At 36.7% G+C, this 26,938-nt stretch overlaps 2 protein-coding genes and 1 non-coding gene across 12 annotated transcripts; 2 read left to right on the top strand and 1 right to left on the bottom strand.

The window, feature by feature from the left end:
* Positions 1 to 233: 233 nt before the first annotated feature.
* Positions 234 to 340, top strand: LOC136228300 (small nucleolar RNA R71). The gene has a single exon (XR_010688630.1). It is a non-coding gene; the product is annotated as a small nucleolar RNA R71 (small nucleolar RNA).
* A 3,260-nt stretch (positions 341 to 3,600) lies between these two features.
* LOC136226225 (pleckstrin homology domain-containing protein 1-like) lies at positions 3,601 to 9,413 on the top strand. 10 transcript variants are annotated; one of them, XR_010687643.1, is made up of 4 exons: positions 3,601 to 4,205; positions 8,042 to 8,321; positions 8,441 to 8,553; positions 8,657 to 9,048. XR_010687643.1 is itself a non-coding variant. In XM_066014574.1 (2 exons), exon 1 carries the CDS (start codon positions 3,756 to 3,758, stop codon positions 4,197 to 4,199), a length of 444 nt encoding a protein of 147 aa, XP_065870646.1. In that variant the 5' UTR covers positions 3,601 to 3,755; the 3' UTR covers positions 4,200 to 4,205; positions 9,062 to 9,413. The 10 variants fall into 10 exon arrangements, 4 of the variants coding, with proteins under 4 accessions (XP_065870646.1, XP_065870645.1, XP_065870648.1 ...); XR_010687641.1 differs by having other exon boundaries at positions 8,441 to 8,561; XR_010687639.1 differs by having other exon boundaries at positions 8,441 to 9,048.
* A 386-nt stretch (positions 9,414 to 9,799) lies between these two features.
* Positions 9,800 to 13,106, bottom strand: LOC136226223 (putative receptor-like protein kinase At3g47110). The gene is made up of 2 exons (XM_066014570.1): positions 10,377 to 13,106; positions 9,800 to 10,297 (listed from the first exon to the last, which is right to left on the bottom strand). Exons 1-2 carry the CDS (start codon positions 13,042 to 13,044, stop codon positions 9,909 to 9,911), a joined length of 3,057 nt encoding a protein of 1,018 aa, XP_065870642.1. The 5' UTR covers positions 13,045 to 13,106; the 3' UTR covers positions 9,800 to 9,908.
* Positions 13,107 to 26,938: the final 13,832 nt, after the last annotated feature.

The raw sequence follows: 26,938 nt of genomic DNA, 5'->3' as shown, positions 1-26,938 counted from the left end.
TCTGAGGGTTGGATTTTTGCCACACCCCACTACACTCCTCTGATGTAGTGGCCCTGCTCTGAGGCGGCTTTGCATCTTGCCAACATGCACTCCGTTCGGCCAATTCTTTCACCAGATTTTAAGCCTGTAGTGCGGTTTTGTTGAACAGATTCCCTCCTGCCGCTGTATCTAGAAAAGCGCGGTTGACAGGAGATATTCCCGAGTAGAACATATCAACAAGCTGGTACCGCTGGTAATCATGGTGGGGGCACCTTCTCAACAATCTCTGGAATCTCTCCCAAGCTAGATGCAGGTTCTCACTCTCGGACTGCTTAAACGATGCAATTTCGCTTCTGAACTGGGCAGTCTTTGATGGGGGGAAATACTTTGCTAGGAAAGCTGATACTGTATTATCCCAGCCGGTGAGAGAGCCTGGCTCCACTGAATGTAACCATTCTGCAGCTTCTTCTTTTAAAGAAAATCTGAATAACTTCTAGTAGATTTGCTCAGATGTCACTCCCTCGCACTTGAAAGTGCTACAATATTCTACGAATTTGTCAAGGTGTGAATTGGGATCTTCGTAGTAATCCCCCTTGAACTGCCCCGAGCTCTGGATCATCTGGATCATCGCTGGTCTGATTTCGAATGATGCTGCTGTTATTGACGGCTCTAGGATACCGGAGGTGCTTGTTGACCGTCTCGCCTTAAGCAGCTCCATCACGGACATATCTTCGGCCATTGTTTTCTCAACTCAGCACCTGCAAGAACAGTTTCAGCTTATGAAATCAGATAAGAGTACGACTGATTATCAGTCCTCGGTTGGAAAAATCCCAAACAATTGTTTAAGCTTCGAGATGAATGAAGTAATTGTAAACAAAATTAGTCCCCGGCAACGGCGCCAAAAACTTGATGCTGCTAAAGTGTATAGCGATAAACAGGAGAAGTGAATCCTATCTCAACAAGTAGTACAGTGCTTAAGCACGAGATCGAACCACAAGGACTAGTTGTCACAATTAATTATTCAGCTAACAAAGACTAGCAATTGTTCAGGATGTTGTGTAAATGTCTGAGAATTAATGAACAAACTGTTTTAAAACTTAACATAAAAGAAACTTACTGTGAGAGGAAATAGTATAATTGATGAAGCAATCCGGGATGAGGGTTCCCCTTGATTGGCTCCCTAGTATGGCTTACGAGATTCAGGTTTATATCCTAATGATAATTGACGGTAATCACAGAATTTACCACTTCAAGTCTGTCAATCTTAAGTGGTCCTTTCGCTCAACCTTGGTTATTGCAAATCCTAGGTCATGCAAAAGGTAAGGTTCAATAGTGATCAAGGCTAGAGCCGTAGCCCAGCCATAAATCCGCACTCCTAGTGGTCTCTAGCGAGGTCAGATCATTCCGGTTCCGGATAAGCGATTTCTTGGTCAGGGATCACCTATCCACCATCCTAAACTTGTCAACTTCGAAGAGCTTGTTGTTCTTAATTTCAGGTTAGTTGATTATCATCGATTCTCATTCTAACATCCACTCCTAAGTCTGACAAATTTGAGGCATTAAGCTCGAATAATCTGATCAATCGGGAATAACTCCCATAAACCCAAATCTCTACCATTCTAGGTCACACAATCAATTCCATCCCCATCCCAGATTGGATGGGGGTTAGTTCATGGTCAAACTAAACAACTTGCAGAAACATAAATCATCAATATGAAGCATATTGACTTAAGAAGCGAAAAGTAAAAGACAGAGTTATGAGTTTAGAAATCTAAAACCCGATTTGTCTGATTCTGATTACAAATATCGAGAGAACTCTCCTTCCCAATCTTCAAATCAACAACTACGATCTTTAAAACTCTCCATTCCTCTCAAAGCAAGAAAGAAGAAGAAAAAAAATTTAACAATGCCGCTAGAGAAAAATAAAAAAAAGAAGTAACCCTCACAAAGGAGGCATCATGTTCTATTTATAGCAGCAGGTGCTTCGGGGGTATTTTGGGCATTATTTTGGCCAAAATTCGCGCCCTAGAGGTGAGAAGGCGCTGGGAAATGATCCTAGCGTCTCGTCTCGTCGAGACCTGACGTGTCTCGGCGAGACAAGTTGGTGTCTCGACGAGACACTGGTCATCTCGTCGAGACACCACGCGATGGCCTCTTCTGGAAACCGTCGGGCCGCCTCGTCTCGTCGAGACTAACAGTGTCTCGGCGAGTCGCGGGCCTGGCTCGTCGGGACAGGCACTGTCTCGACGAGACAGGTGCTGGAAAGTCCACGAACCCCTCTTGGACGCATCTGTTTCGGTCCTTGCTTCCAGCAGTTGATCTGGTGGCCCTTGAAATGTCCTAAAATGCTCAAAACGTCCTAAAAAGCACCTGAAAATACAGAGAATGCCGTAAGTAACGGAAATCATTACTTCTAGCTAAAAGATAACAGATTGGTATGTGGTTAAGCAGAAATAAGGCAAAAACGACCCCAAATGATCCTAAAATCCTCATATACATGGGAGCTATCAGTTACCACCCTATCTGATCCTCCTATCTATCTTTCGTCTCTCCTTTTAGAGGATATGATTGGGGTTAGCTTTCCTAGGCTGATCCGAGGCTAGTTTTGTTTTGTGGTGTCTTTCTTTTCCTGTTTCTACAAAAAAAAAAGCTCCTTTTAAGAGCTTTTTCTAAATTAGCGTTTTCATCCCAAAACTCTCTCCCAAACCTCTCTCCACCAAACACTCCAATTATCGGTTTCAGTGGTCAAACCTCTAAAGTTGGTCAAAACCGCTCTTTTTATCCCAAAACACTCTTTACCAAACATGGCCAAGGATTGTACCGCTGCCATTTAAGGTTTTTTTTTGATAAAAAGCCATATCATTTCATTAATTTAACAATACAAATACATCACGAGAATGAAGAGGAATAAAACCTCCCACCCATATAGGCTACATCCACAAAAGGAAGAAAACAGACTACAAAGAGTAGTAATAAGACTACAAAGAGCAATAGAAAGACTACAAAGAGCAATAAAACCCATAAAAGGTACAAATAAAACAAACAAAGAAATCATATCCTTCTCGTACGTCGAATCCCGTTGAAAAACCTCTGCAATCCATGCTTCATCATTTAGACTCTTCCGGAAATTCGGATCTAAGTCCTTTCTGTTTTTGCAACCACGCAGATCTATAGATCTACAGATAAGATAAACCTTTTCCGTTCTTGCTAAGACCGAAAAAAGAATAAATGAAAGAAATATAGCTAACAGTTGTAGATCTGATGGAAAAAGACGTTCAATAAGGAATATAGACTTCAAACGAACAAGAAAAAGTAGATCTGAAACTAAAATCTAAATCTAAACATAAATGAGAGGAGGAAGACCTTCTTACTCCTTTAAAAGAATCTGAGTAGAAACCAAGATCGGAAGAGGAAAGCGGCAACAACGGTGATGAAGAGTTAAAGCACCAAGATTTGGAAGAAAAATAAATGGAGAAGCTAGCTGCCATTTAAGGTTTGGTTGTAACAATACTATTGTTTTTTTTTTAATGATAATCTTCCTCTGTCTAAGAAAAAGGTTTGTTTCTAAAAAAAAAAATATATATTAATTTAAATGATTTTCTGTTTTATCATATGGGTCTTAATTTCATTGCAACGGTAATTGATCATTGGGACAACTCATACTCAGTTCCGTCCGGCCAATAGAGAAATAAAAGCGGCACGCTTCTCGATTACGCTACCACTTCTACACGCTCTCTCCTCCACCACCACCACCACCTTGTTGCCACCGCCACTCCATGGCTTCTCTCTGGCGGGCGGCTACGACAGCCCTAACTCAAACCCAATCGAACCAAGCCGACTACGACGGAGTAGAGTTCTGGTCTAACCCGGAGCGTACTGGCTGGCTAACAAAGCAGGGTGAGTACATCAAAACATGGAGACGCCGCTGGTTCGTTCTCAAACAAGGCAAGCTCTTCTGGTTCAAGGACTCCGCAGTCACACGCGTGTCAAAGCCACGCGGTGTCATTCCGGTGGCCACGTGTCTTACTGTAAAAGGAGCGGAGGACGTGCTCAACAAACAGTTCGCCTTTGAGCTGTCGACCAGGACGGACACGATGTACTTCATCGCTGATTCGGAGAAGGAGAAAGAAGATTGGATCAATTCGATCGGACGGTCCATAGTTCAGCACTCGAGATCCGTGACGGATTCCGAGATTGTTGATTACGATAGCAAGAAATAATGATAGGTGAGTTCTTATCACGATCTAAGAAATCTGTAACTGTTTCTAATTTATTTAGATTACTCTTTATACGTTTGAAATTATTTAGTGATTTCTTCCTAAATGTATGTTCCTTCTTGTGTGGATTTGTTTTTATTGTATATTTTCGGCTTTTAAGATCTCTGTGGATATTTGAGAACATATATAGATTTACACTCCGGTATTGGAAACAGGTTCCTTCTGTAGTATTTGAATTTCTTTTTCTTATATTGTGGATTTTGATTCTTACTATAACATAGAGACCTTGTTCTCAATTGAGTTGGTGTTACATAGGAATTTCATAGCGTTTAGAGATAGCTATGGTTAAAGAAGGGCTAATCTGTTTAAGTTTGTGTTCGTTCCAAGTTGCAACTGCTGCTGATTAGTGGTAGAGATGGTTGTATGCAGATATACAATGTCAATTCATAGTTTTGTTAGCTCATGAGAGAAGTTCAATTTTGCAGTTAACAATTGAAAAAACTAAGAAAATTACATTAGAAGGAAGAAAGGATTTCTTTTTGAATTTCTCTTACTCTCAAGCTTCAGGATCCTTCAATATTCTTTGTAGCAAAGGGCCAAAGGCTTACTTTTAGATTGAGTGGGTTTTTGCTACTGATTCGTGACTAATTGAGGGTTCCATCATATTATTGACACAGATTTTATTGATGAACTCATTAATATATGCGAGTCTATCTTTTTTCCTTTTCATTAGAACATGGAAATTTGGATGAATTGATTGTTGAGTGATACAAAAAGCCTTCTATTTGACTCACTGCTAATAGACAAAGAAAATGTTAATAATCACTGTTATCAAACTCCTTCGAGTCTTGTACGAGTTGACTAGGTTTTGAGTCATTTCTATAGGGAGTATTGGACTCGATCAAGACTATTGGTGCTGACTCGTGCCTATCAGCCGAGTTTACTGAGTCTTGGAAAAGGAAAAAAAAAAAAAAAGTCCTATATAGGAAGGAGAAGACTTATGGCCGAACCAATAAGGTTCAAGTTTAAAGAATAAAAAATCAATATTATGTAAATCAATTCAAAACAGAGGAGAAACTGAATGTTTCATTCATCAATGTCGACTCTTCTGTTCTATAATGTGTCCACGACTCCTTTATATGAGTCGCAACTTCACGTATGTTAATTCTTTTAAAAGTTATATATTTAATATGAAACTGCTCTTGAAGGTGATAAATAATTTTACTTTTTAAAAAAAAAATTGAATGAATCTTATGATTCTATTGATGATTCACAAAAGGAGAATTTCGATTCACTGTTTGAATCTCAATTTGACAACTATGGCAGTAATGAATCAAAGAAGTTGCTTGGAAAAAAAAAAGAATCAAAGAAGTTGACACTTTCAAAGGTCAAGGGATTCTTGTCGTCTTATAGTGCAGGACTGCATGCTGGCAACTTAATTTCAGGAGTTGCCACAACAAATTTTTTTAATTTCTCATTTCTATTTCCAATAAGAGAAATAAATGAAGCTGAACTTTTGGAAATTCCAGGTTTGGTAACTTTATTATGAAGATAATTGAATGAGAGATTTCAAAAGAGTTGTTGTTTATGTGGATTTGTTTTTATTGTATATTTTCGGCTTTTAAGATCTCTGTGGATATTTGAGAACATATATAGATTTACACTCCGGTATTGAAAAACAGGTTCCTTCTGTAGTATTTGAATTGATTTTTCTTATGTTGTGGGTTTTGATTCTTACTATTACACAGAGACCTTTTTTTCAATTGAGTTGGTGTTACATAGGAATTTCATAGTATTTAATGATAGCTTGGTTTAAAAAAGGTTAATCTGTTCAAATTTGTGTTGGTTGCAATTTGCAACTGGTGCTGATTAGTGGTAGAGATGGTTGTATGCAGCATAGTTATTAAAGGCGCATGGCGCACTAAGGCGCAAAGGGTCCTGGAGCCTTGGCGCATGGCGCACGGCGATGGCGCGCGCCATAGCGAGACAAGGCGCACCGACAAAAATAAAAATTATAAAACTATAAAACTAACATAAAAATGCAATGAATACTAAATCATGAAAATATCTTAAGCATAAATAAATTTAAAATGCAAAATAAACCCCATATTAGCAAACTTTAAAGTTGAATACTAATTCCTAAGTTCTACTCCTAATCAAAACTCTCCAAATCCATCACTCCTCATCATCACTATCACACTCCTCATCTAAAGCGTCATCATCAAACTGATCCTCTTCATCCTCATCAACAAACTCAGTTTCTTCTTCCTCCTCATCTCGAACAACTACATGGGCTTTTCCTCGATCCTTGGAAGATGATACTTTAGCCTTTTTTCCTACTCTTCTAGTGTTATATGCAATCTCTTCAACTCCAGCAGCCTTACCAACTAAACCCCATGTTAGAGTTTCATCTTCAACTCTTCATGACTCTGTCTCTTCGTCTTCTAATTAGTTTAAAACGTATAATCTCTCTCCTCTTTAATACTTTTTGTTAATAGAACATGTGCTTCATCCCAGATATATAAAAAAACTGCCCATAACTGCCTCTAACTGCCAAGGCGCGCCTTGGTGCGCCTTTGGCAATTGCATTTGGCGCAAAATGGCGCACCAGGCGCGCGCCATGGCGATTGCGCCTCGCCATGGGGCTGCCATGGCGCTAAGGCCTGCGCCTGGTGCGCCATGCGCCATAGGCGCGCCTCAGGCGCGCCTTTAATAACTATATGCAGATATGCCATGTCAATTCATAGGTTTGTTAGCTCCTGTGAGAAGTTCAATTATGCAGTTAACAATTGAAAAAACTCAGAAAATTACATTAGAAGGAAGAAAGGATTTCTTTCTGAATTCTCTTAATCTTAAGCTTCTGGATCCTTCAATACTTTTTGTAGCAAAGGGCCAATGGCTTGATTTTTAAATTGAGTGGGTTTTTGCTATTGATGGATACTTACTAATTGAGGGTTCCATCATATTATTCACAGAGTATGTTGATGAACTAATTAATGGTTAATGGAAATTTGGATGAATTGGTTGTTCAGTGATGCAGAAAGCCTTCTATTTGACTCCTTGCTAAAAGAACAAAGAAAATGGCAATAATCACTGTTATGAAACTCGTACGAGTCTAGTTGGCTAGGTTTTGAGTCATTTCTATAGGTAGTATCGAACTCGATCAAGACTCGGTGCCATATCGGCCGAATTGCTGCTGACCCGTGCCTATCGGACAAGTTTACTGAGTCTTGGAAAAGATAAAAAATCAAAAAAATCAAAATTAATAACCAGCAGCTGACTTTTTAGAAATCCTCTACAGGAAGGAGAAGACTTTATGGCCCATTAGATGAAAAGGAGCCAATAAGGTTCGAGTTTAAAGAATAAAAAATTAATATTATGTAAATCAATTCAAAACAGAAGAGAAACTGAATGCTTCATTCGTCAACGTCGACTCTTCTATTCTATACTGTGTCCCCAACTCCTCTACCTGAGTTGCAACTTCAGGTATGTCATTAGTTTTAAAAACCATAAAAAATTATAGATGTAATATGAAATTGCTCTTGAAGGTGATAATTTTCTTTTTCTTTTTTTTTTTATAATGTTATGAGTTTGAATGAATCTTAAGATTCGATTCACAATTCACAAAATGAGAATTTCGATTCACGAGTTGAATCTCAATTTGACAACTATGGAAGTAAGGACCAAAGAAGTTGTTACTTTCAAAGGTCAAGGGATTCTTTTCTACGTATAGTGCAGGACTGCATGCTGGGAACTTAAGTTGAGGAGTTGCCACAACAAAGTTTTTTAATATCTCTTTTGTATTTCTAATAAGAGAAGTGAAGCTGAACTTTTGGAAATTCCAGGTTTGGTAACTTTGTTATGGAGATAATTGAAAGAGAGATTTCAAAAAAGTTGTTGTTTATGTGGATGCTTATCAAAGTTAATCAGAAGCCAGACATGCTTGGAGTGCCACGCACGAGACAACTTGTTTCAAGAGAGACTTGGCCTTTGAAGTTGTTTCAAGTTTCCAACTGTGGCAGGGGTTTTAAGATAAATGCCTAGGATGATGGAGGAATGCTCAAATGCAAATAATCGTCATTGTTTGAGAGAGATCCAGCTCCTGCAACATTCAACTGTTTCTGAGTGAGTCTGGAGTTATCTATTGTGATAAGTTATTTTGCTTCACTGGAGAAATACAAAACTTTTATGTTACTAAAGGTGGGTAAAATTTGGACTTGTAAACCTGTTTCCTCCTTGACCAGGTCATTTGATGGCAAAGTGTCCTGGAGATTCCCTCTACCCGTTATGGGGCTGGACAGGATAGGTTGGATACTGGATGCAGTACTGCCAGTCAAATTATTATCTTCCAGTTTGGGTATTGTAGTATGCTTCCTTTCCACCTTGCTTCTATACCAAATAGCTAATGAGAGAAGATATCCCTAGGGAAAGTGTGTTAACTTTGAAATTTTGCTGGCCAGGATTGAAGCAGTGAGATCTGTTATATAGCTAAGCTAAACTCGGATTATTATGGATAAAGTGGACCTTCCTGAGATATATGGAAGTTGTTACATTTGGTAGAATCTCTCCAGAGAGGCCATTTCTCTTTAAGCAGAGAACTCATAGACAACAAAATTTCCAATTGTCATTAGAATCCCTCCATGGACATTGTTTTCTTGGAGGATGGTAAGCCTAAGGTAGCAGACATGACCTCCCATTCTTTTGGTAGGGCTGTCAATTTCTCACACGATCTACAGCTGACACGACCCTCACAATGATCATTTTTGTTGCATTTATGTCATATAATCATGTAACACGATATGACATCATAGCTTTTTTTTTATGAAAATAAATGTTCCATGAATTGAAGTTCCATTTGGATCCAGAGTTACCTGAAAGCTCCTCAAGATGGCACACAAGAATTAGATTGATGATGCATTCAAGGATAATGGAGTAAAATATAAATGCAAAAGGTGTCCTCATCTTACCCCTTGTGCAGATAATACCTCAGCAGTTCATCAAGTTTCAGAAAACAGAGCACGGTCACTTGTATCTAAAGTTCTACTAACTACTATTATTGTTTACTAAATTACTACTGATTCTTGTTTTACTCCAGTCATTCTGAAAATTTCCAATAAGTTATATGATCTTTGAACCATTAGGAACTACTGGCTTTGATCTCATGTTGAGAAAATCAACAATCTAGAGAATGTTATTGTGATATCAAATTGTACTGATACAAATACAACATGGTCCATTTCCTTCTTCAAATAAAGGCTTCTCTTAGAATCACATTTCATTTTGGACTAGAATTTAAGGTACATAAGATGATCATCAAATTGCTCCTGCTGAATTATTTTTACTTGAATATTGTACTGTTCCTGAGAGAAAATTGTAACTAATGAATAAAATTATGACTATATTGACGAAATTAAAAGGATGGGACAGTTTTATGAAGTGGGGTGGGACTTCTCGATTAGAAAAGAAAGTAAGACAGTAGAAAAATGTAAAACTATAAATCTGAATTTCAAGATTAAAAAACAAATGGTTCTATGGATTATGGTTTTTCTATATGTTAAGTTCTTAATTATATGTTAAGTTCTATATGGATTAAAAAACTACACGAACATACTTAAGCTGATAAATACTAGGGAAAAAAACAGAGTTTCACAACATTTACAGGGACAAACTGGAGTAAACTATGAAATTAAATGTAAGTTTTTCTATCAGCAGCTATACAGATTCTTCAAACTCATATGATTTTCGACTTCGGTTCGCCAGCTTTAAAGATTCTTTTCTGCTTAATGCTTCTTCACTTATCAGACTCAATTCATTCACAACATTTCTTATCAGCATCCGATCTTTCGGTATTTCCATTGAACACGAAAGTCCGATGTTGAGCACAGAGACCAAGCACTCTTGCATATCTTCATCTGGAAGTAGTTGGGGATCAACAATGGTCATTACTTGTTCCGGCAGTGCCATTCTGGTGAAGTTATGCAGGTTCACATCATCTTCAAACATGCTATCCGTCGGTCTCCTCGCAGTAAACATCTCCAAAATTAGTATTCCGAAGCTGTATATGTCTCCGTGAATCGATGCTCCCTCTCCCATACCATACTCTGCATAAACATTTATATGAACTCGTTAAAACATTTACAGATTCAAAGGTATATGCGGAGAGATATGTTTCATTTTTACCTGGTGCAACGTATCCGATAGACCCCCTTATGGTAGAGTTAGATTGATCATTTTGTGTGTTACTAGAAACACTAGACAGAACTTTCGCAAGGCCGAAATCACCCACACAAGCAACCATATCATCGTCCAAAAGAACGTTGCTGGGTTTTAGATCGCCGTGAACAATTGGTGGGTTGCAATGGCAGTGAAGATACTCGAGAGCAGAAGCAACATCGATAATGATGCTTAATCTCCGGGTTAGATTCAAAGTTGTTGAGTGAAGTTCAACTTTTGCAGGATGTAACCAATTTTCTAAGCTTCCTTTTGGCATGAGTGTATAGATTATAGCCCTGAAGTCATTGCCTTTATAATCCAAACTTGAACAGATGCTTAGTATCTTCAGGAGATTTCGGTGGCGAATGTTGCTTAAAGCTTTGCATTCAGAGAGAAAACTCTTTGCAGCTCCTCCGCGATTAAGATTGAAAACCTTCACTGCAATGAAAGATTGAGTTTGTTCGAGAAATCCTCTATAAACTGACCCGTAACTTCCAATACCAACTAAATTGGTTTCTGAAAAACCAGTAGTAGCTCGAAAAAGATCCTGGTAAGAAATTCTGATGAACAGATCATTGGATATTGCAACAAAAGGCATTTGTTTCAAGTCGTTTCGCCTGTTTCGCCTGTAGCAGAACATATAGAGAACAGCTATGAACAAGAGTGCAGCAACAACAACTAATGGAATTATCACTTTCAGAAAAACTGAAACTCCCCTCTTCTTGGTGTCCGGTACAGTGCATGCTGGAAAATTCAGTTCTCGAATTCCACCACAGACCTTGCTGTTACCGGAAAGAGAAATGGCACTAGCATTTCGGAAAATGCCAAGTTCTGGAACTCTACCTTCAAAGTCATTGAAAGAGAGATCTAAAATTTGCAGAAATTGAAACCTGCCAAGATATTCTGGTATGATACCGGACAAGTTATTAGACGAGAGATTGAGCTCATCTAATCCTCTTAAAGAACTCAACGACTCGGGGATTCTTCCTTCGAAACGATTAGCGCCCATAAGCAGTTTCACCAAGCTAATGCAAGAGCCAAGAGTGCTTGGAACTCTTCCAGACAGTTCATTGTTAGAAACATCTAAATCTTCAACTAGTTTCAAGCTGCCTACTTCTGCTGGAACGGAACCCGTCAAGGAATTATGAGATAGATTAACGTATATAGCGGAAGGAAGGCTGAACAACGACGCGGGTATATCACCACTGAGGTTATTTTCAGAAAGATATAGTCTCAGCAACCGTGAAGACTTTCCGAGACTAGAAGGTATCTTTCCTGTCAGCATATTGATAGATAAATCAAGATGATACAGAACTGTAAGATTATCGAATGTTGACGGAATCTGTCCTGTAAACTTGTTTCTGTTGAGGCGTAGTTCGAACAGATTCCGAAGATTGCTGATTGTAGACGGAATTTCGCCTTCCAACATCATATACTGCAGCTCCAAACCATTCAAATTTACAAGGTTTCCTATTCCTGCAGGAATGTTTCCATATATATCATTATCTCCTAGCTGTATATATTCGATTGTCGAGGACAGATTGGCTATAGAATCCGGGAAAGACCCTTCGAGAAAATTCGCTCCTACAAGCAAGTATCGTAATTTTGTGCAGTTAGATAAATGAGATATGAACACCAAATCATTCCCACCATTTCCTCCAAGTTTATTAGCAGTAAGATTTATCCATGTAAGATTTACTAACCTTCCTAACTCGTTAGGCACCCGTCCGCTAAAACTATTATTCAGAAGGTCGATTTTCTGAAGATTCGAACAGTTTGACAACGAAACAGGAATGGAACCTGTGAACATGTTATGCCTCATATAAATTTCCTGAAGGTTAGGCAAAGTGTTGCCAATGCTGTCCGGTAGATTCCCCTCGAGCCCATTTCCTCCTGTCGATAGAGAAACAAGGCTCGAAAGATTAAAAATCGTAGAAGGAATTCGCCCTGTCAAACGATTGCGGTGAAGAACAAGAGTCTGCAATAACCTGAGGTTCCCAAGTTCTTCAGGAATACTTCCTTCAAACCTTGCTCCTCCGAGATGGAGCACAACAAGTGATGAAATGTTCTCTAAAGAAGGCGGTATCATTCCATCGAAGTTGTTAGAACCTAGAATTAGAGCATTGAGATTCACGAGAGAACCAATCCGGACAGGGATTTTACCGGAGAGGTTGTTAACATGTAGCTGAATCTCCATGAGGTTTATACAACTAGTCAGATTTGTTGGAAATTCTCCCTGGAAGGAATTGTTGTTCAAGTAAAGTAAGCTTAAACGAAACAACTTCCCGATTTCCGGTGGGATTTCGCCGTAGAAACTGTTGTTTTCGAGAGAAAGAACTCTGAGAAAGCTGAGATTTCCTACCGCGGCCGAGACATGACCTGCTAACCCTTGGGATTTCAGGTCCAGAATCGCTACCCGGCCGGGATGTTTCTTGCTGCACCATATTCCTTCCCATTGGCAATGATTAACTGAACTATTCCAGGAGTTTAGAACTCCGTTAGGATCCTTAATTATTGCATCCTTAAAGGCAACCAAAGCTTGTCTGTCTGTTTCATTTTTGAATTCTGATGAACAACTTAAGCTGATGTATGTCAGGAAGATGAAGATGAACATGGAAGAACTTTGATTTCTCATTATGGATTTCAGAAATTTGAAAATGGAGACTCTTTGTTTTCTCAAGTTACAGGAAAAATATAAGTTGTTTAATTTTTTTTTTCCTTCAATTTTAATTGAACTTTCCACTCATTTTCTCCAGTCAATTAATGCAACAAGAAGACAATGATTATAGTTAAGAAATTACATACTCTAATTTGTATATTTGATAATAAATCTGGGGATTGTATAATTATGTTAATCATAGTGATTGAAAGGACTAATCTCTTTTATAATTGAACATTAATTGACTAATTATTGTACAAAATTTCGAAATAAGGATCAAAGTGGTTCATAAAGTTAGGACCAAACTTTATGCTGCTCGAAAAAGCTGATTTTCTAAAAACCAGAGATTTCTGTTTTTGTAAAAAATTATTGTACAAAACAAATATGAGGTGATTAATCAAACACTTAAAACTCTTATTTTGTAGTGAAAAAGCAATTAGAAACATTAAAATAAGCAACTAAATATCCAGTATTTAGAATAGATTTAGTTCAAATCGAAATTTCGATATCTACTTGACCTTCAAGTAGGTTAAGTTTGACAAATTAGATTATAGAAAATTAATTTTAGTATCTAAAATTTGTACTAATTTATTGAAATACATAAATTTTGATTTGGGTTAAATTAATTATAATTGTCAATTTTAAGAGCTATTTTAATCCTTAATTAAAAAAAAAAGGTTATTTGGTGGAAAATTCATAGGTTGAATAATGATAATGGTCAAATTTTGTGAATATGAAAGCGTGGAAAAATGTTATGTCATATTAGAAACACTCATATGCATACAAAGATTATGGAATGAAATTTCTGGCTCTGTTTTGACATTTGTCACCATCACTTATTCAAATTTAATTGCATATTGTTGACCCATAATGTCCATGTCTTTTACAAAAATTAGTTAAATTTTAGGAGTAGGTAATATGTCGTTGTCATATCAATCACTATGTTTAAGTTGGGTCACTTTCAACGTGTGATGGAGGAAATGAGAGGGAATTTTCCTAGATAATGGAACTGAAGAATAAAAAAAAAAAAAAAGGGAAATTACAAAACTGGGTCAAATAGGAGGCCCATTTATATATTAAACCCATTTATTAATTCTACTATATATCTAGACTGATTTTGTGTGACTTTTCAAAAATACCCCTGACCTTCCCACTTCCACCACTTGCGAATTGCCGCTCCCTCTATCACCTTGGTTATGCGAAAAGTTGCTCCAGCATTAATGATTTCAAAACTTTTGATCTTCCTTTCTTCCTTTAAATTGCACGAAATCTGCACCATTTAGTCAAAATCATAATGAATTTCTCTTTTTCATCTCTTCATCTCTTGATTCTGCAACTTCCCAACCCTAGAAAACGAGTAAATGGTTTTTCATCTTCATGTTCGTTGTTTGTTTTCTTTCTTCTTGTTACCATCAAAGAAATGGTTTTTCTATGTTATTTCCTTCGTTCTTCCCATGTTATCATATTGTTATTGTCGCTTTTGGGGATGAAATGGGAAATGTAAGTATCTGTTTGTTTTTTCTGCGTTTTTTCATGAATTCACTTCGCAATCGATGGTTTCGCTAAGCTTTGCGAAGAGAACGAGCCTGGAAAGTGATGATCTACTTCGTGAATTGATGATTTCGCGAAGTTCTGCGAAGAGAAAGAGTCTGAAACGTATGAATCTACCTCGCGAATCGATTAGTTCGCGAAGTCTGCGAATAGATCCTCACGTTTCAGACCTCGCAGACTTCGCGAAAGCAGCGATATGCGATGTAGATAGTCACATTTTAGACCTCGCAGACTTCGCGAAAAAATTGATATGCGAAGTAAAATCACCTCTTCCCCTGCACATTTACATTCGCATGCTTCGCTAATTTTCATTTCGCGAAGCCAAAATCGTCTTTTTTCCTAACTAACACGGTTAATTTTTTCTGTAGATGGTTGAATACGTAACATCCCTTTCTGGAAGGCGGCGTACTGGGCTGCAGGGGAGATGATTTTCCTTCCTGTATAGGGATGAACTTCCCCAAGATTGACACATTACTCCTGAAATGATTCGTTAGAAGAGGTTGTGTCAATCTCGGGGTGCAACATGGGACACGTCCATCCTATGGTGCCAATCTTCAATGTGGACCTAACTTAATCCGGTGCCAATTTTGAAGCGGATGCGTAATCTTGGTACCGGATTAGTTAGTTTCACTTTGAAATGATTAGTTAGTAGAGTTCATTGTGGCAATCTTGTTGTAAATTTTGATAATGTTATGATTTGAATGTTGTTATTGTGGCAATCTTGTTGTAAATTTTGATAATGTTATGATTTTAATGTTCGAATCCGTTGTTGTTTGCCAATTTTTGTTATATACCACTTCGCGTATTAGCTTCAAATCATATCCAGCATTCGCATATGCGAACTAAATTCATCAAGCAAAACAAACTCCAGCTTTGCAGGCTTCGCATATGCGAACTAAATTCATTAAGTAAATTAAAACATTAACTTCGCAGGCTTCGCATATGGGTGAATATGCAAAGTCAGACGGGATGGGGCGAGCTCCGCGTAAATATTGAGGGTATTTTTGGAAAGTCGCACAAAATCAGCCTAGATATGTAGTAGAATTAGTAAATGGGTTTAATATGTAAATGAGTCTCCCATTTGACCCAGTTTTGTAATTTTCCCAAAAAAAAATGAGATTAGTATAAGTATATTGTCAAATAAAATGTTTTCAAAACCGAACCAGACTGACTGATTTAACCGTGAACCGATCATGTATTTCATCCGATTGATACTAAATTTTTGGATGGCTATTAAACTGGATTGACCATTTGAACCGGTTAAATTAACCACAACCAATTTGAACCGGTCTGGTTGAGCGGTTCAAATCAGTTTGATATACCCATTTTTGTTTAAAAATAATAAGAATAAGGTTTAATAATATCTCCAACGTGAGATCCATGAATTTTTTTTTATCCCCAACGTTTAAAGAGTGCAATTTTAGGCTTAATACCCTCTCAGCCCCTCAAGTTGGCTTAATAACCCCTCAAATAGGTTATTTCGGTAGTTTTTTTTTTTGCCATTTACTTAATGTATCACTAGATTAGTCAGATGTAGCAACTGATAATTTGAAATCTTTTATTTCTGATGTAATATTATGTTGAATGTTTTTTTGGGTTTAGGGGTTATTTGTTTTAAATAAACAACTTAAGGAGTTATTTATTCCAATTGAGCAATTTGAAGGGTTATTTGTTCTAAATAAGCAAGTTGAGGGGTTACTTGTTAAAAGTGTAAGTACGGAGTCAGTTGCAGTATAGGGCCAACTTGAGGGGCTGGGAGGGTATTAAGCCGCAATTTTACATTCAATTTTGGTAACTAAGGGCAATTTTACACATAATATTGATAAGTTGGGTCAATTTCAAATATTATTACCAAACACAAATATTTTATTTCTTATTTTGGACTAGCTGCATATCAAGATTTCACATTTTTTATGATTTAATAATAAAATTAGAGATTAATATTTTTAAGTTCGGAAAAAAATTGGATTTTTTTTGTGTAACTCGTCGAACATATAACATACTGTTTTAATTTTTTTCACATCTATGTATATACTCATGATTTGTTACTAATAAGTGATAAAATATTGTAATATGAAATATAGAGTACAAAAGTCATGATTCATTTAATGAGATATTTTTTAAATTGAGTCAACTTTCTAATAACAGATGTAAATTTACTCATTGATGTCTTTGGTCATTGGCCAGGTTAGTGATGAAAGGACTTCCTGCGCCTGACGGTGGGAGTAGGGGAAGTGATTCCGCTACGTCTGCAAATGATAGGGTGATGGCTCCGGAGCCTATAGGTTCAGATCCAATTCCAAAGCCATAACTATTCTGTGTAAGCTGAAAAAATTAGTTATGTGCATCTCTCATTGCTATGCGGTAGTAGCCGGACCTGAACCTAGCCTTGAGGCTGATCGCTGGGCATTCCTAAATTTTAGTTAAAGCTAATCCCGTTTCATAAGATGATGATCATACTCCTTCCTTTTCAACTACTCTTCTTCAGTGTAATTTGCCTGCTGAGAAGGCTTTTGCACGACTGATTAATACTGCTTGTATAAATTACATAATTTTAGACGTTAAAAGTAAAATTGTTATTAGTTTCAGCGTTGAATTGTTGTCTTATCCCAAAATAATAATTTATATGTCAAAGGGTATAACTTACCACCAAGCTAATTGTAAGACTATATTTATTGATTATATATATATATATATATATATATATATATATTACAAATTAAATAGTTAAATAATATAGTAATGTGTGATTTGTGTTTATTGTAATGTTAAATTGTATATCAATTTAATTTTAATTTTCAATACTTATCAAATCAATTATTTTTAGAAAAATTAACAAACTAATTTTAAAAAACACATTTTGTTTCTTTTGTTAATTTCTAAAAAAATAGGGTTAAGGTGTAAAAATACCCTTAACGTTTTGGACCATGAGCAATTTTACCCCTAACGTCTAACATGGTGCAATTTTACCCTTAACGTTGGAAGCCAAGAGCAATTTTACCTCTAACGTTCATAAATTGGGTCAATTTGAGAAACAATTCATCAAACTGTCTTCTCGGTCATGAATCTTGTCATCTATATTTCACACGTGTGTGATTTTATCAGTAACAAATCACAAACATACCTTGAGATGTGAAAAAAAAAATACTGTCTTTTTGTACGAATTAGATAAAAAAAATCAAAAAATCACCGAATTTATAAATATTAATCTCAAATTCTATTATTAAATTATAAAAAACATGAAATCCTTTTTTTAGAACGAATTATGCAATTGGTACAGAATAAGGAACGGAAATATATGTGTTTTATAATAGTGTATGAAATTGACCCAATTTATCAACGTTAGGGGTAAAATTACTCTTGGCTTCCAACGTAAGGGGTAAAATTACACCATTTTAAACGTTAGGGGTGTAATTGCTCATGGGCCAAAACGTTAGGGGGTATATTTTTACACCTTAACCCAAAAAAATATATATTCTGCCCTAGGTCGGCGAACCTCAACTTGTACTGGGCGTGAAAACGCCGAGCCACAAGGCCTCACACTAGTTATTTGAGTCAGAATTCCATTTAATCAAGCGGCCCATACTTTATGTACTTAGTTATCATTCCCATTATGCCATCCTCTCTTTAATTTAGTTTGACTTTACTTTTTGCCTATTTTCTTAGTTTTTCTTCATTTTAGTGATTTATCTATTTATTTCAGGGAAAATTACAAAACTAGGTCAAATGGGAGGCCCATTTACATATTTAACCCATTTACTCAACCTATTACATATCTAGACTCATTTTGTCATTTTGTGTGACTTTCCAAAAATACTCCCAATATTTACGCGCGGCTCGTCCCATCCCGTCTGACTTCGCATATTCCATACTATGTGAAGTCTGCGAAGTAAATGTTTGGGTTTGCTTGATGAATTTAGTTCGCATATGCGAAGCCTGGATGTGTTTTGAAGCTAATTCGCGAAGTGGTATATAACAAAAAAGGGCAAACAACAACGGATTCTAACATTAAAATCATAACATTATCAAAATTTACAACAAGATTGCCACAATAACGACATTCAAATCATAACATTATCAAGATTTACAACAAGATTGCCACAATAACGACATTCAAATCATAACATTATCAAAATCTACTAACAAGATTGGCACCATGGGATGGACGTGTCCCATGGTGCACCCCGAGATTGACACAACCTCTCCTAACGAATCATTTCAGGAGTGAATGTGTCAATCTTGGGGAAGTTCATCCCTATACAGGAAGGAAAATCATTTTCCCTGCAGCTCAGTACGCCGCCTTCCAGAAAGGGATGTTACGTATTCAACCATCTACAGAAAAAATTAACCGTGTTAGTTATGAAAAAGGACGATTTTGGATTCGCGAAATGAAAATTAGCGAAGCATGCGAATGTAAATGTGCAGGGGAAGAGGTGATTTTACTTCGCATAACGATTTTTTCGCGAAGTCTGCGAGGTCTGAAACGTAAGGATCTATTCGCAGACTTCGCGAACTAATAGATTCGCGAGGTAGATCCATACGTTTCAGACTCTTTCTCTTCGCAGAACGTCACGAAATCATCAATACACGAAGTAGATCATCACTTTCCAGGCTCGTTCTCTTCGCAAAGCTTAGCGAAACCATCGATTGCGAAGTGAATTCATGATAAAACGCAGAAAAAAAACAGATACTTACATTTTTCGCCCCTTTCACCCCCAAAAGCGACAATAACAATATGATAACATGGGAAGAACGAAGGAAAGCAAGCAACGAACATGAAGATGAAAAACCATGGCTTCATTTTCTAGGGTTCGGAAGTTGCAGAATCAAGAGATGAAAAGAGAAAAATGAGAAATTCATTGTGATTTTGACGAAATGGTGCAGATTTCGTGCAATTTAAAGGAAGAAAGGAAGATCAAAAGTCTTGAAATCATTAATGCAGGAGCAACTTTTCGCATAACCAAGGAGATAGGGGGGAGCGGTGATTCGCGGAGATAGGAGGGAAGTGGGAAGGTCAGGGGTATTTTTGGAAAGTCACACAAAATGAGTCTAGATATGTAATAGGTTGAGTAAATGAGTTCAATATGTAAATGGCCTTCCCATTTGACCTAGTTTTGTAATTTTCCCTTTATTTCCTTTCTTTAATTTAGTAAGCTATCATTAGGTTTAATAGTTTTGTAATTTGACTATTTACAAGTCAAAATTTCAACATTATCATAAAATATAATATTTTATCTTTTCTCTAGTATATATCACATTTCACAACTTTTTTTTAAGGGATAAATAATAAATTTAATCTTAACGTTTCTAGAAAGATCAATTTTAGCCATACACTATCGAAATATTTGAAATATTTAAAAAACTGATTTGATTGTTATTTCACTTTTGACAACTTAAAAAAGGATAAATACCAGATTTAAAAGCAAAATCAATTTTATTCATAACATTCAGTTCGATTATTGCTGCATTTGGGTTTTGTCCCGAGCTTCATAGTCTCGAGGCTTCTGATCATGCAGATCTAGATCATCATTTATTGCAGAAAGAGATTTACCTGAAAGAGAAGAGGCGAATTAGATGGCTTGAGGCGGGGGACTGGAACATCGCTTTCTTTCATCATTCTGCCAATCAAAAGAAGACTTCAAGGGGCATTGCAGAATTGGAAGTGGATGATGATCACTGATCCTGATCAGATTTCTGCTCAGATGATTTCTTAATACTCCAACCTTTTTTCTAACCCATTGGGTTTGGTGGATCTTTCACAGGTTCATGATATCATCTCGAGTCTTGTGTCTGCTGATGATAATGACTCCTTTTACCCGTGTTTCGAGCAATTATGAAATTAGAGATTCTATCATGGCTATGGACCCTAGTAGTGCCCCTAGTCTGGATGACTTTACTGGTGTGTTCTTTCCGTCTTTTTGGAATATGTTGGAGATGATGTGTGTCTTATGGTTTTTTGGTTCTTTGAGCATGGCCTCAGGTCTGAACTCAAACATTATGGCCCTGATTCCCAAGGTGGATGGTGCAATTACAATTGATCAATTTTGCCCGATTGTTATGAGAAATTTTTGCTATAAGATAATAACAAATATCCTCGCGCATAGGTTGGCTCAGGTAGCTATCAGGATTGTTTCTGACAACCAGTTTGGATTTGTAAAAAGAAGGAACATCCATCAATGTATTTGTTGTGGCTTCTGAAGGTGTGAATATTCTGAGTAAATTACACTAATGGTATCTGAACTTTACCCTAATTCATATTTTGGTACCTATATTACATTTTGTCTCAAAAATATACTCGAAGTAACGATGACCGGACAATTAAGTATATTTTACCGGTTAATGGCCGGTCAATGCGATTTTGATGAGTAAATTACACTGATGGTACCTGAACTTTACCCGAATCCATATTTTGGTACCTAGATTTTATTTTGTCAAAAAAATACACTTCAAGTAAAGATGACTCAATATTTTAGTATATTTGACCGATCAGTGATTGATCAACCCGAGTTTCACAATTTTAAATTAAAAATTGAGACCAATCATACACTCAATTAACATAAAATTATAATACTGTCATTTAGCTCATAAATGATAATATTATAATTTTATGTTAATTGAGTGTATGGTGAGTCCCAATATTTAGTTCATGTTACCCGGTCACTAACCGATCAAATGAACTAAACCTTTCAGTCACCTTTACTTGTGTTATGTTTTTAGGATAAAATAAAATCCAGGTACCGAAGTGTGAATTATGGTAAAGTTCGGTTACCATTAATATAATTAACTCATGAAACTCGCGTTGACCGGTCATAACCGGTAAAAATATACTAAATTGTCCGGTCATCGTTACTTCAGGTATATTTTTGGGACAAAATGTAATCTAGGTACAAAAGTGTAAACTATATAAAGTTCAGATACCATTGGTGTAGTTTACCTTGAATATTCTTTACAAAAAATGTTTTGACGATAATATGGGTATGAAAATTGATATTTGGAAGACTTTTAACACGTTTGATTGGAATTTCTTATTTGAGGTTCTTCAGGTTTTTGGTTTCTCCCTTCAGTTCCGTGATTGGATCCTTAATATTCTTTCTTCTGCTCAGATTTCTATTATGATCTCAATGGGTCCCCAAGGATAAAAGACAATATCACGATAAAGGATAAAAACAGTGGATATTTAATTGTAAAAAAACAATCAGACTTCATTTTGTGTGTAATTTCCTCTATTTATTATATTCAGGCTTCACTTCCTCTTTTTAACTTGGAAATCGATACTGGGTTTGGTTATTATATTTAGGCCCAATTTCCTCTCTTTCCGGGCCCATTATTCCCTATTATTAAATTGTTTTTGAAAAATTTACATATAAATTCATTTTCGAAAAACTATCTACAATTATATCAAACTAATAAAATCATTACTTTTAATATATTTTAAGAATTAGTGTTTATAAATTAGGGTCCATGATATATTGTCTAGGGTTTAGGATTTACGAATTGGAGTTTAGAATTTTTAAATTAAGGTATAAAAATATACTTCATTTGTTATATATAGAAAATAATGACATGTCAGAATGAAGTTTGATAATCTCATTTAATCGTAATTTTATTGTTAATTATAATATTCATATAGAAAGCTTATTGTTTTTTAGGTTAGTTACGTAAATGTTAAAAATTACCTAAATTATTATGAGTGCCTATGTCAAATTCCCAAATTTTGGGCGGAACAACAAATGATAAATCCATAGGTTTGACTTGAGATGAGTATTTTTCGACAACAATTCATTTTGAACCTATAATTCATTAAAGCCCGTTTAGAAGTTCAAAATTGAGAATATGTTCTAAATTTACTTATCTAGACGCCGTGGGAAATATTACTATTATTATTTATATTATTCCGCCCACTTGTTTCTCTTCGGTTAATTGTTAAGTACAAATTTAACTAATTTGTGAGAGTTTGCGATTTGATTTATAAGCTGAGCCAATCTAAATTAATAGAGTATCAGACTTGGTGTAAACATTTTTAGATGAAGTCGATTTATAAGCGGAGCCAATCTAAATTAATAGAGTATTGGACTTGGTGTAAACATTTTTAGACGATTAGTCTCAGTCCAAGCTTAAATTAGAAAACCATTACTCATTTTGTATATATTTGTTTAATTTGTCCATTGTAGAATAAAAGTATTTGATTATTTTCAATGAACTAATTGAACTAAAAATTTAAGTTGATAATGAAAGCCCAATAACTGTTGAAATTCAAGGGACCGAAATTATAATTTAGAATGGACTTGGTGTGTAATTTTCAAAGGCTAATAGTTTTCTAAATATAATAAAACAAAATGATAAATACATAAACTTTTATTTGCCTCACCCTTTGGACTTCTCTCAACTCACATTAAAAATACATAACATTGGGACTCTATATATAAAAGTTCCATCAAAACATGTAGCCCAATTAATTAAAAAAGACAAAATCTACCATACATTGACTTAGCTAAATAACAAAGACTTAGCTAAATAACAAAGACTTTTTATCCAAAATATGGGTAAAATTTAATTCTAACAATCATGGACTTTAGTAATAATTTTTTTTTTATTATTTTCTTAATTTTCTAAATTAAGTTTATATATATATATTTAACATGCCCCTTTAAACTTAATTTTCTGTGACTCCCAGTCGAGCTCTCAAATGATCGAACACATCGTACTTTAACGGTTTCGTGAAAATATCTGCAATCTGATCTTGCGTTTTCACGTACTTCAGTGTCACCTCCTTTTGTTCAATGCACTCCCGAATAAAATGATACCTCGTGTCAATGTGTTTACTTCGATCATGAAACACTGGATTTTTCGCTAATGCCAGTGCAGATTTATTATCAATAAAAATCTCCGTTGGATCATTTTGACTCATCTGAAATTCTTTTAGCAATTTTCGGAGCCAGATTGCATGACAGACACATGAGGTTGCAGCAACATATTCGGCTTCACAGGTTGACAGCGTCACAATCGCCTACTTCTTCGAACTCCACGTAAATGCAGTATCACCCAGAAAAAATACAAAACCAGTTGTACTTTTTCGGTCATCCTTGTCACCGGCCCAATCACTATCACAGTATCCAACTAATTTGAAATTGTCAGTTTTTGAATAAAGTAATCCCAAATTAGTTGTACCTTTCACGTAACGGATAATTCTTTTTGCTGCATTCCAATGTGACACCGTTGGGGCTTCCATGTATCGACTTACTAAACCGACTGCATAAAGAATATCCGGTCTCGTACACGTCAAATATCTGAGACTTCCAACCAAGCTTCGGAATAATGTCGGATTGACTCTGTCTCCATCTTCATCTTTTGTCAATTTGATTCCACATTCGACTGGCGTGTTGATGGAATTACAATTTTCCATCTTGAACTTCTTTAAGATCTCCTTTGCAAAACCACATTGAGAAATAAAAATTCCATCGTCATTCTGCTTCACTTCAATGCCAAGATAATATGACATTAGACCAATGTCAATCATCTCGAACTCACGAGCCATTGTCTTCTTGAACTCCTCAAACATCTTAGGATTGTTCCCTGTAAAAATAAGATCATCCACATACAAGCAAACAAGTAACATATCTCCATTTTTCACTTTTGCATACAGGGCATATTCATGTGGGCATTTGACAAAACCATTTTCTTGAAAATATTTGTCAATGCGACTGTTCCAGGCTCGTGGTGCTTGCTTGAGACCATAAAGTGCCTTTTTTAATTTTAGCACTTTATTTTCTTGACCTTTTACAACATACCCAGGTGGTTGCTGGATATAAATTTCCTCTTTCAGGTATCCGTTGAGAAATGCAGATTTCACGTCCATTTGATGGATTCTCCACCCGTGTTGAGCAGCTATAGAAATTACCAGTCTGATACTCTCCATTCTGGCAACAGGAGCAAAAACTTCATTGTAGTCAATTTCGGGTCGTTGACTGAACCCTTTCGCCACCAATCTTGCTTTATGTCGAACAATTTCACCGTTTGCATCTTTCTTTGCTTTGAACACCCATTTAACTCCAATGGGTTTTTTTACCGGTCGGAAGTGATGTCAGCTCCCATGTTTTATTTTTCTCAATTGAATGAATCTCCTCTTCCATGGCTTGTCTCCATTTTTCATCCTTCATTGCTTCTTCTGGATCTGTTGGTTCATCATTAACAAAATGACAATAAAGAGTTAATTCATCATCAAGATTTCTTGTTACATCATAGAGATCTTTAATAGGTATGAATTTTTTTGGCTTTCCAGGCGGATGTTCATCTGAACTGTTTTCATCACTCGAGGACGAACTCGAACTGGATGAGCTTGGTGATGTCGAACTGGTTGCTGGTGTTGTGGCTGTGACTGTGGCTTGTTCTTCCTGATCATTGTCTTCATCCATGAAAGGATAAAAACTGTAGCTGTTTTCTTTTTCACCGGTCCAGTCCCAAACTGCTTCTTCGTCAATGGTGACATCTCTGCTGATGATGATTTTATGAGTCTGAGGATCGAACATTTTATACCCTTTGGAATGTTCTGAATAGCCCACAAACAAATATTTCTTGCTTTTGTCATCTAGCTTCTTGCGTTCTTCATCCGGTACATGGACATGAGCAACACTGCCAAAAACACGCAAATGAGAAATACTAGGTTTTATTCCGCTCCATGCTTCTTGTGGAGTTTGATCCAAACACTGACAGTTGGCGATCTGTTCAACAAGTAGACAGCACAGTCTACTGCTTCGGCCCATAACTCATTCGATAAATTTTTGCTTTTTAACATGCTCCTCACCATGTTGAGCACTGTTCTGTTCTTTCTTTCGACTACGCCATTTTGCTGAGGTGATCTGGGGACTGAAAGGAAATGACGGATTCCATGCTGTTCACAAAATTGCTTGAAAGAGATGGACATGTATTCACCGCCTCTGTCTGATCTGAGTGCCTTAATAAAATGACCACTTTCTTTCTCCACTTGGACTTTGAATTTTTTAAATGTCTCAAATACTTCTGTTTTTTCTTTCAAAAAATACACCCAAGTTTTTCTACTATAATCATCAATGAAAAGTAGAAAATATTTATTTTTTCCCAAGGACTGTGGAGTGATCGGTCCACACACGTCTGTGTGAACTAGCTCAAGTGGCGCCTTTGCTCTTGACATGGACTCCTTTGGAAAACTGGTTCTGAATTGTTTTCCAACAAGACATCCTTCACACAGTTGATGAGGCTGGTCAATGTGAGGCAATCCATTTACCATCTGCTTCTGTCCCAACTGCTTCAGTCCTCCAAAATTGAGATGTCCGTACCGTAAATGCCAAAGCCAGGGGGGACTTTGCACACAAGCTTTCAAACATTTGGCCACGTCCGTCTGAATGTTAATTGTGAACATTCTGTTTCTCGCCATGGGTACTCGTGCAATAAGCTCCTTTTTCTCATTCAACAGGAGTAGTTTTCGGCCCACCATGTGAACTTCATAATTTTTCTCCAGTAATTGTCCCAAACTCAAAATATTGCTTTTCATGTTGGGAACATAATAAACATTATCAATAAACTGGTGAGCGCCATTTTTGAGCCGAATAAGAATGGTTCCTTTACCTGTAATAGGAACCTTAGAGGAATCTCCAAATACAACATTACCACGAACGGATTCATAGAGCTCCACGAACATCTTCTTGTCACCACACATATGGTTACTTGCCGCATTGTCAAGATACCATATATTATTTTCGTGATTTTCTTCACCTTCGTAGGTAAGTAACACTGTGCCAGTTACTTCCTCATCTTGAATATTATTGGCAGTCTCCTCTACCTCTTTAGGCGGACTCCAACATTCCACCGCGTAGTGACCGTACTTAGAGCAATTATAACATTGAATGTTGGACTTGTCGCGTCCTTCATTCGGCCTCCAATTTTCTCTTCCTTGACCGCGTCCTCGGCCTCTTCCTCTGCCTCTGGTGAATTGAGTGCTTCTGTCATTATTGTTGTTGCCGTTTTCATTTCTGCCTTGATTTCTGCCACGTCCCATTTCCTCCTCGACCTCTTCCGTGTCCTTTGCCGGACTGACTACTTTCGCCATTTTTAAACACAGCCTTTGTTGCTAAGACTTGTTCTGCGGAATCTTCTCTTCGTTTCTCAAACCGCTCCTCTCGTGCTTGTAGTGACCCTACAACTTCATCAATGGACATTTCGCTGATGTCCCTGGACTCCTCTATAGCCACCACTACGTAATCAAATTTTGGTAGTAGTGATCGCAGAATTTTTTCAACAATTCTGGACTCTTCAATTTTTTCTCCATACTGCCGCATCTGATTTA

The sequence above is a fragment of the Euphorbia lathyris genome, chromosome 4 (genome assembly GCF_963576675.1).
Source record: "Euphorbia lathyris chromosome 4, ddEupLath1.1, whole genome shotgun sequence".
Classification (NCBI taxonomy): Eukaryota; Viridiplantae; Streptophyta; class Magnoliopsida; order Malpighiales; family Euphorbiaceae; genus Euphorbia; species Euphorbia lathyris.
The sequence above is the reverse complement of the archived record's forward strand: the minus strand, read 5'-3'. Positions and strand labels throughout refer to the sequence as shown.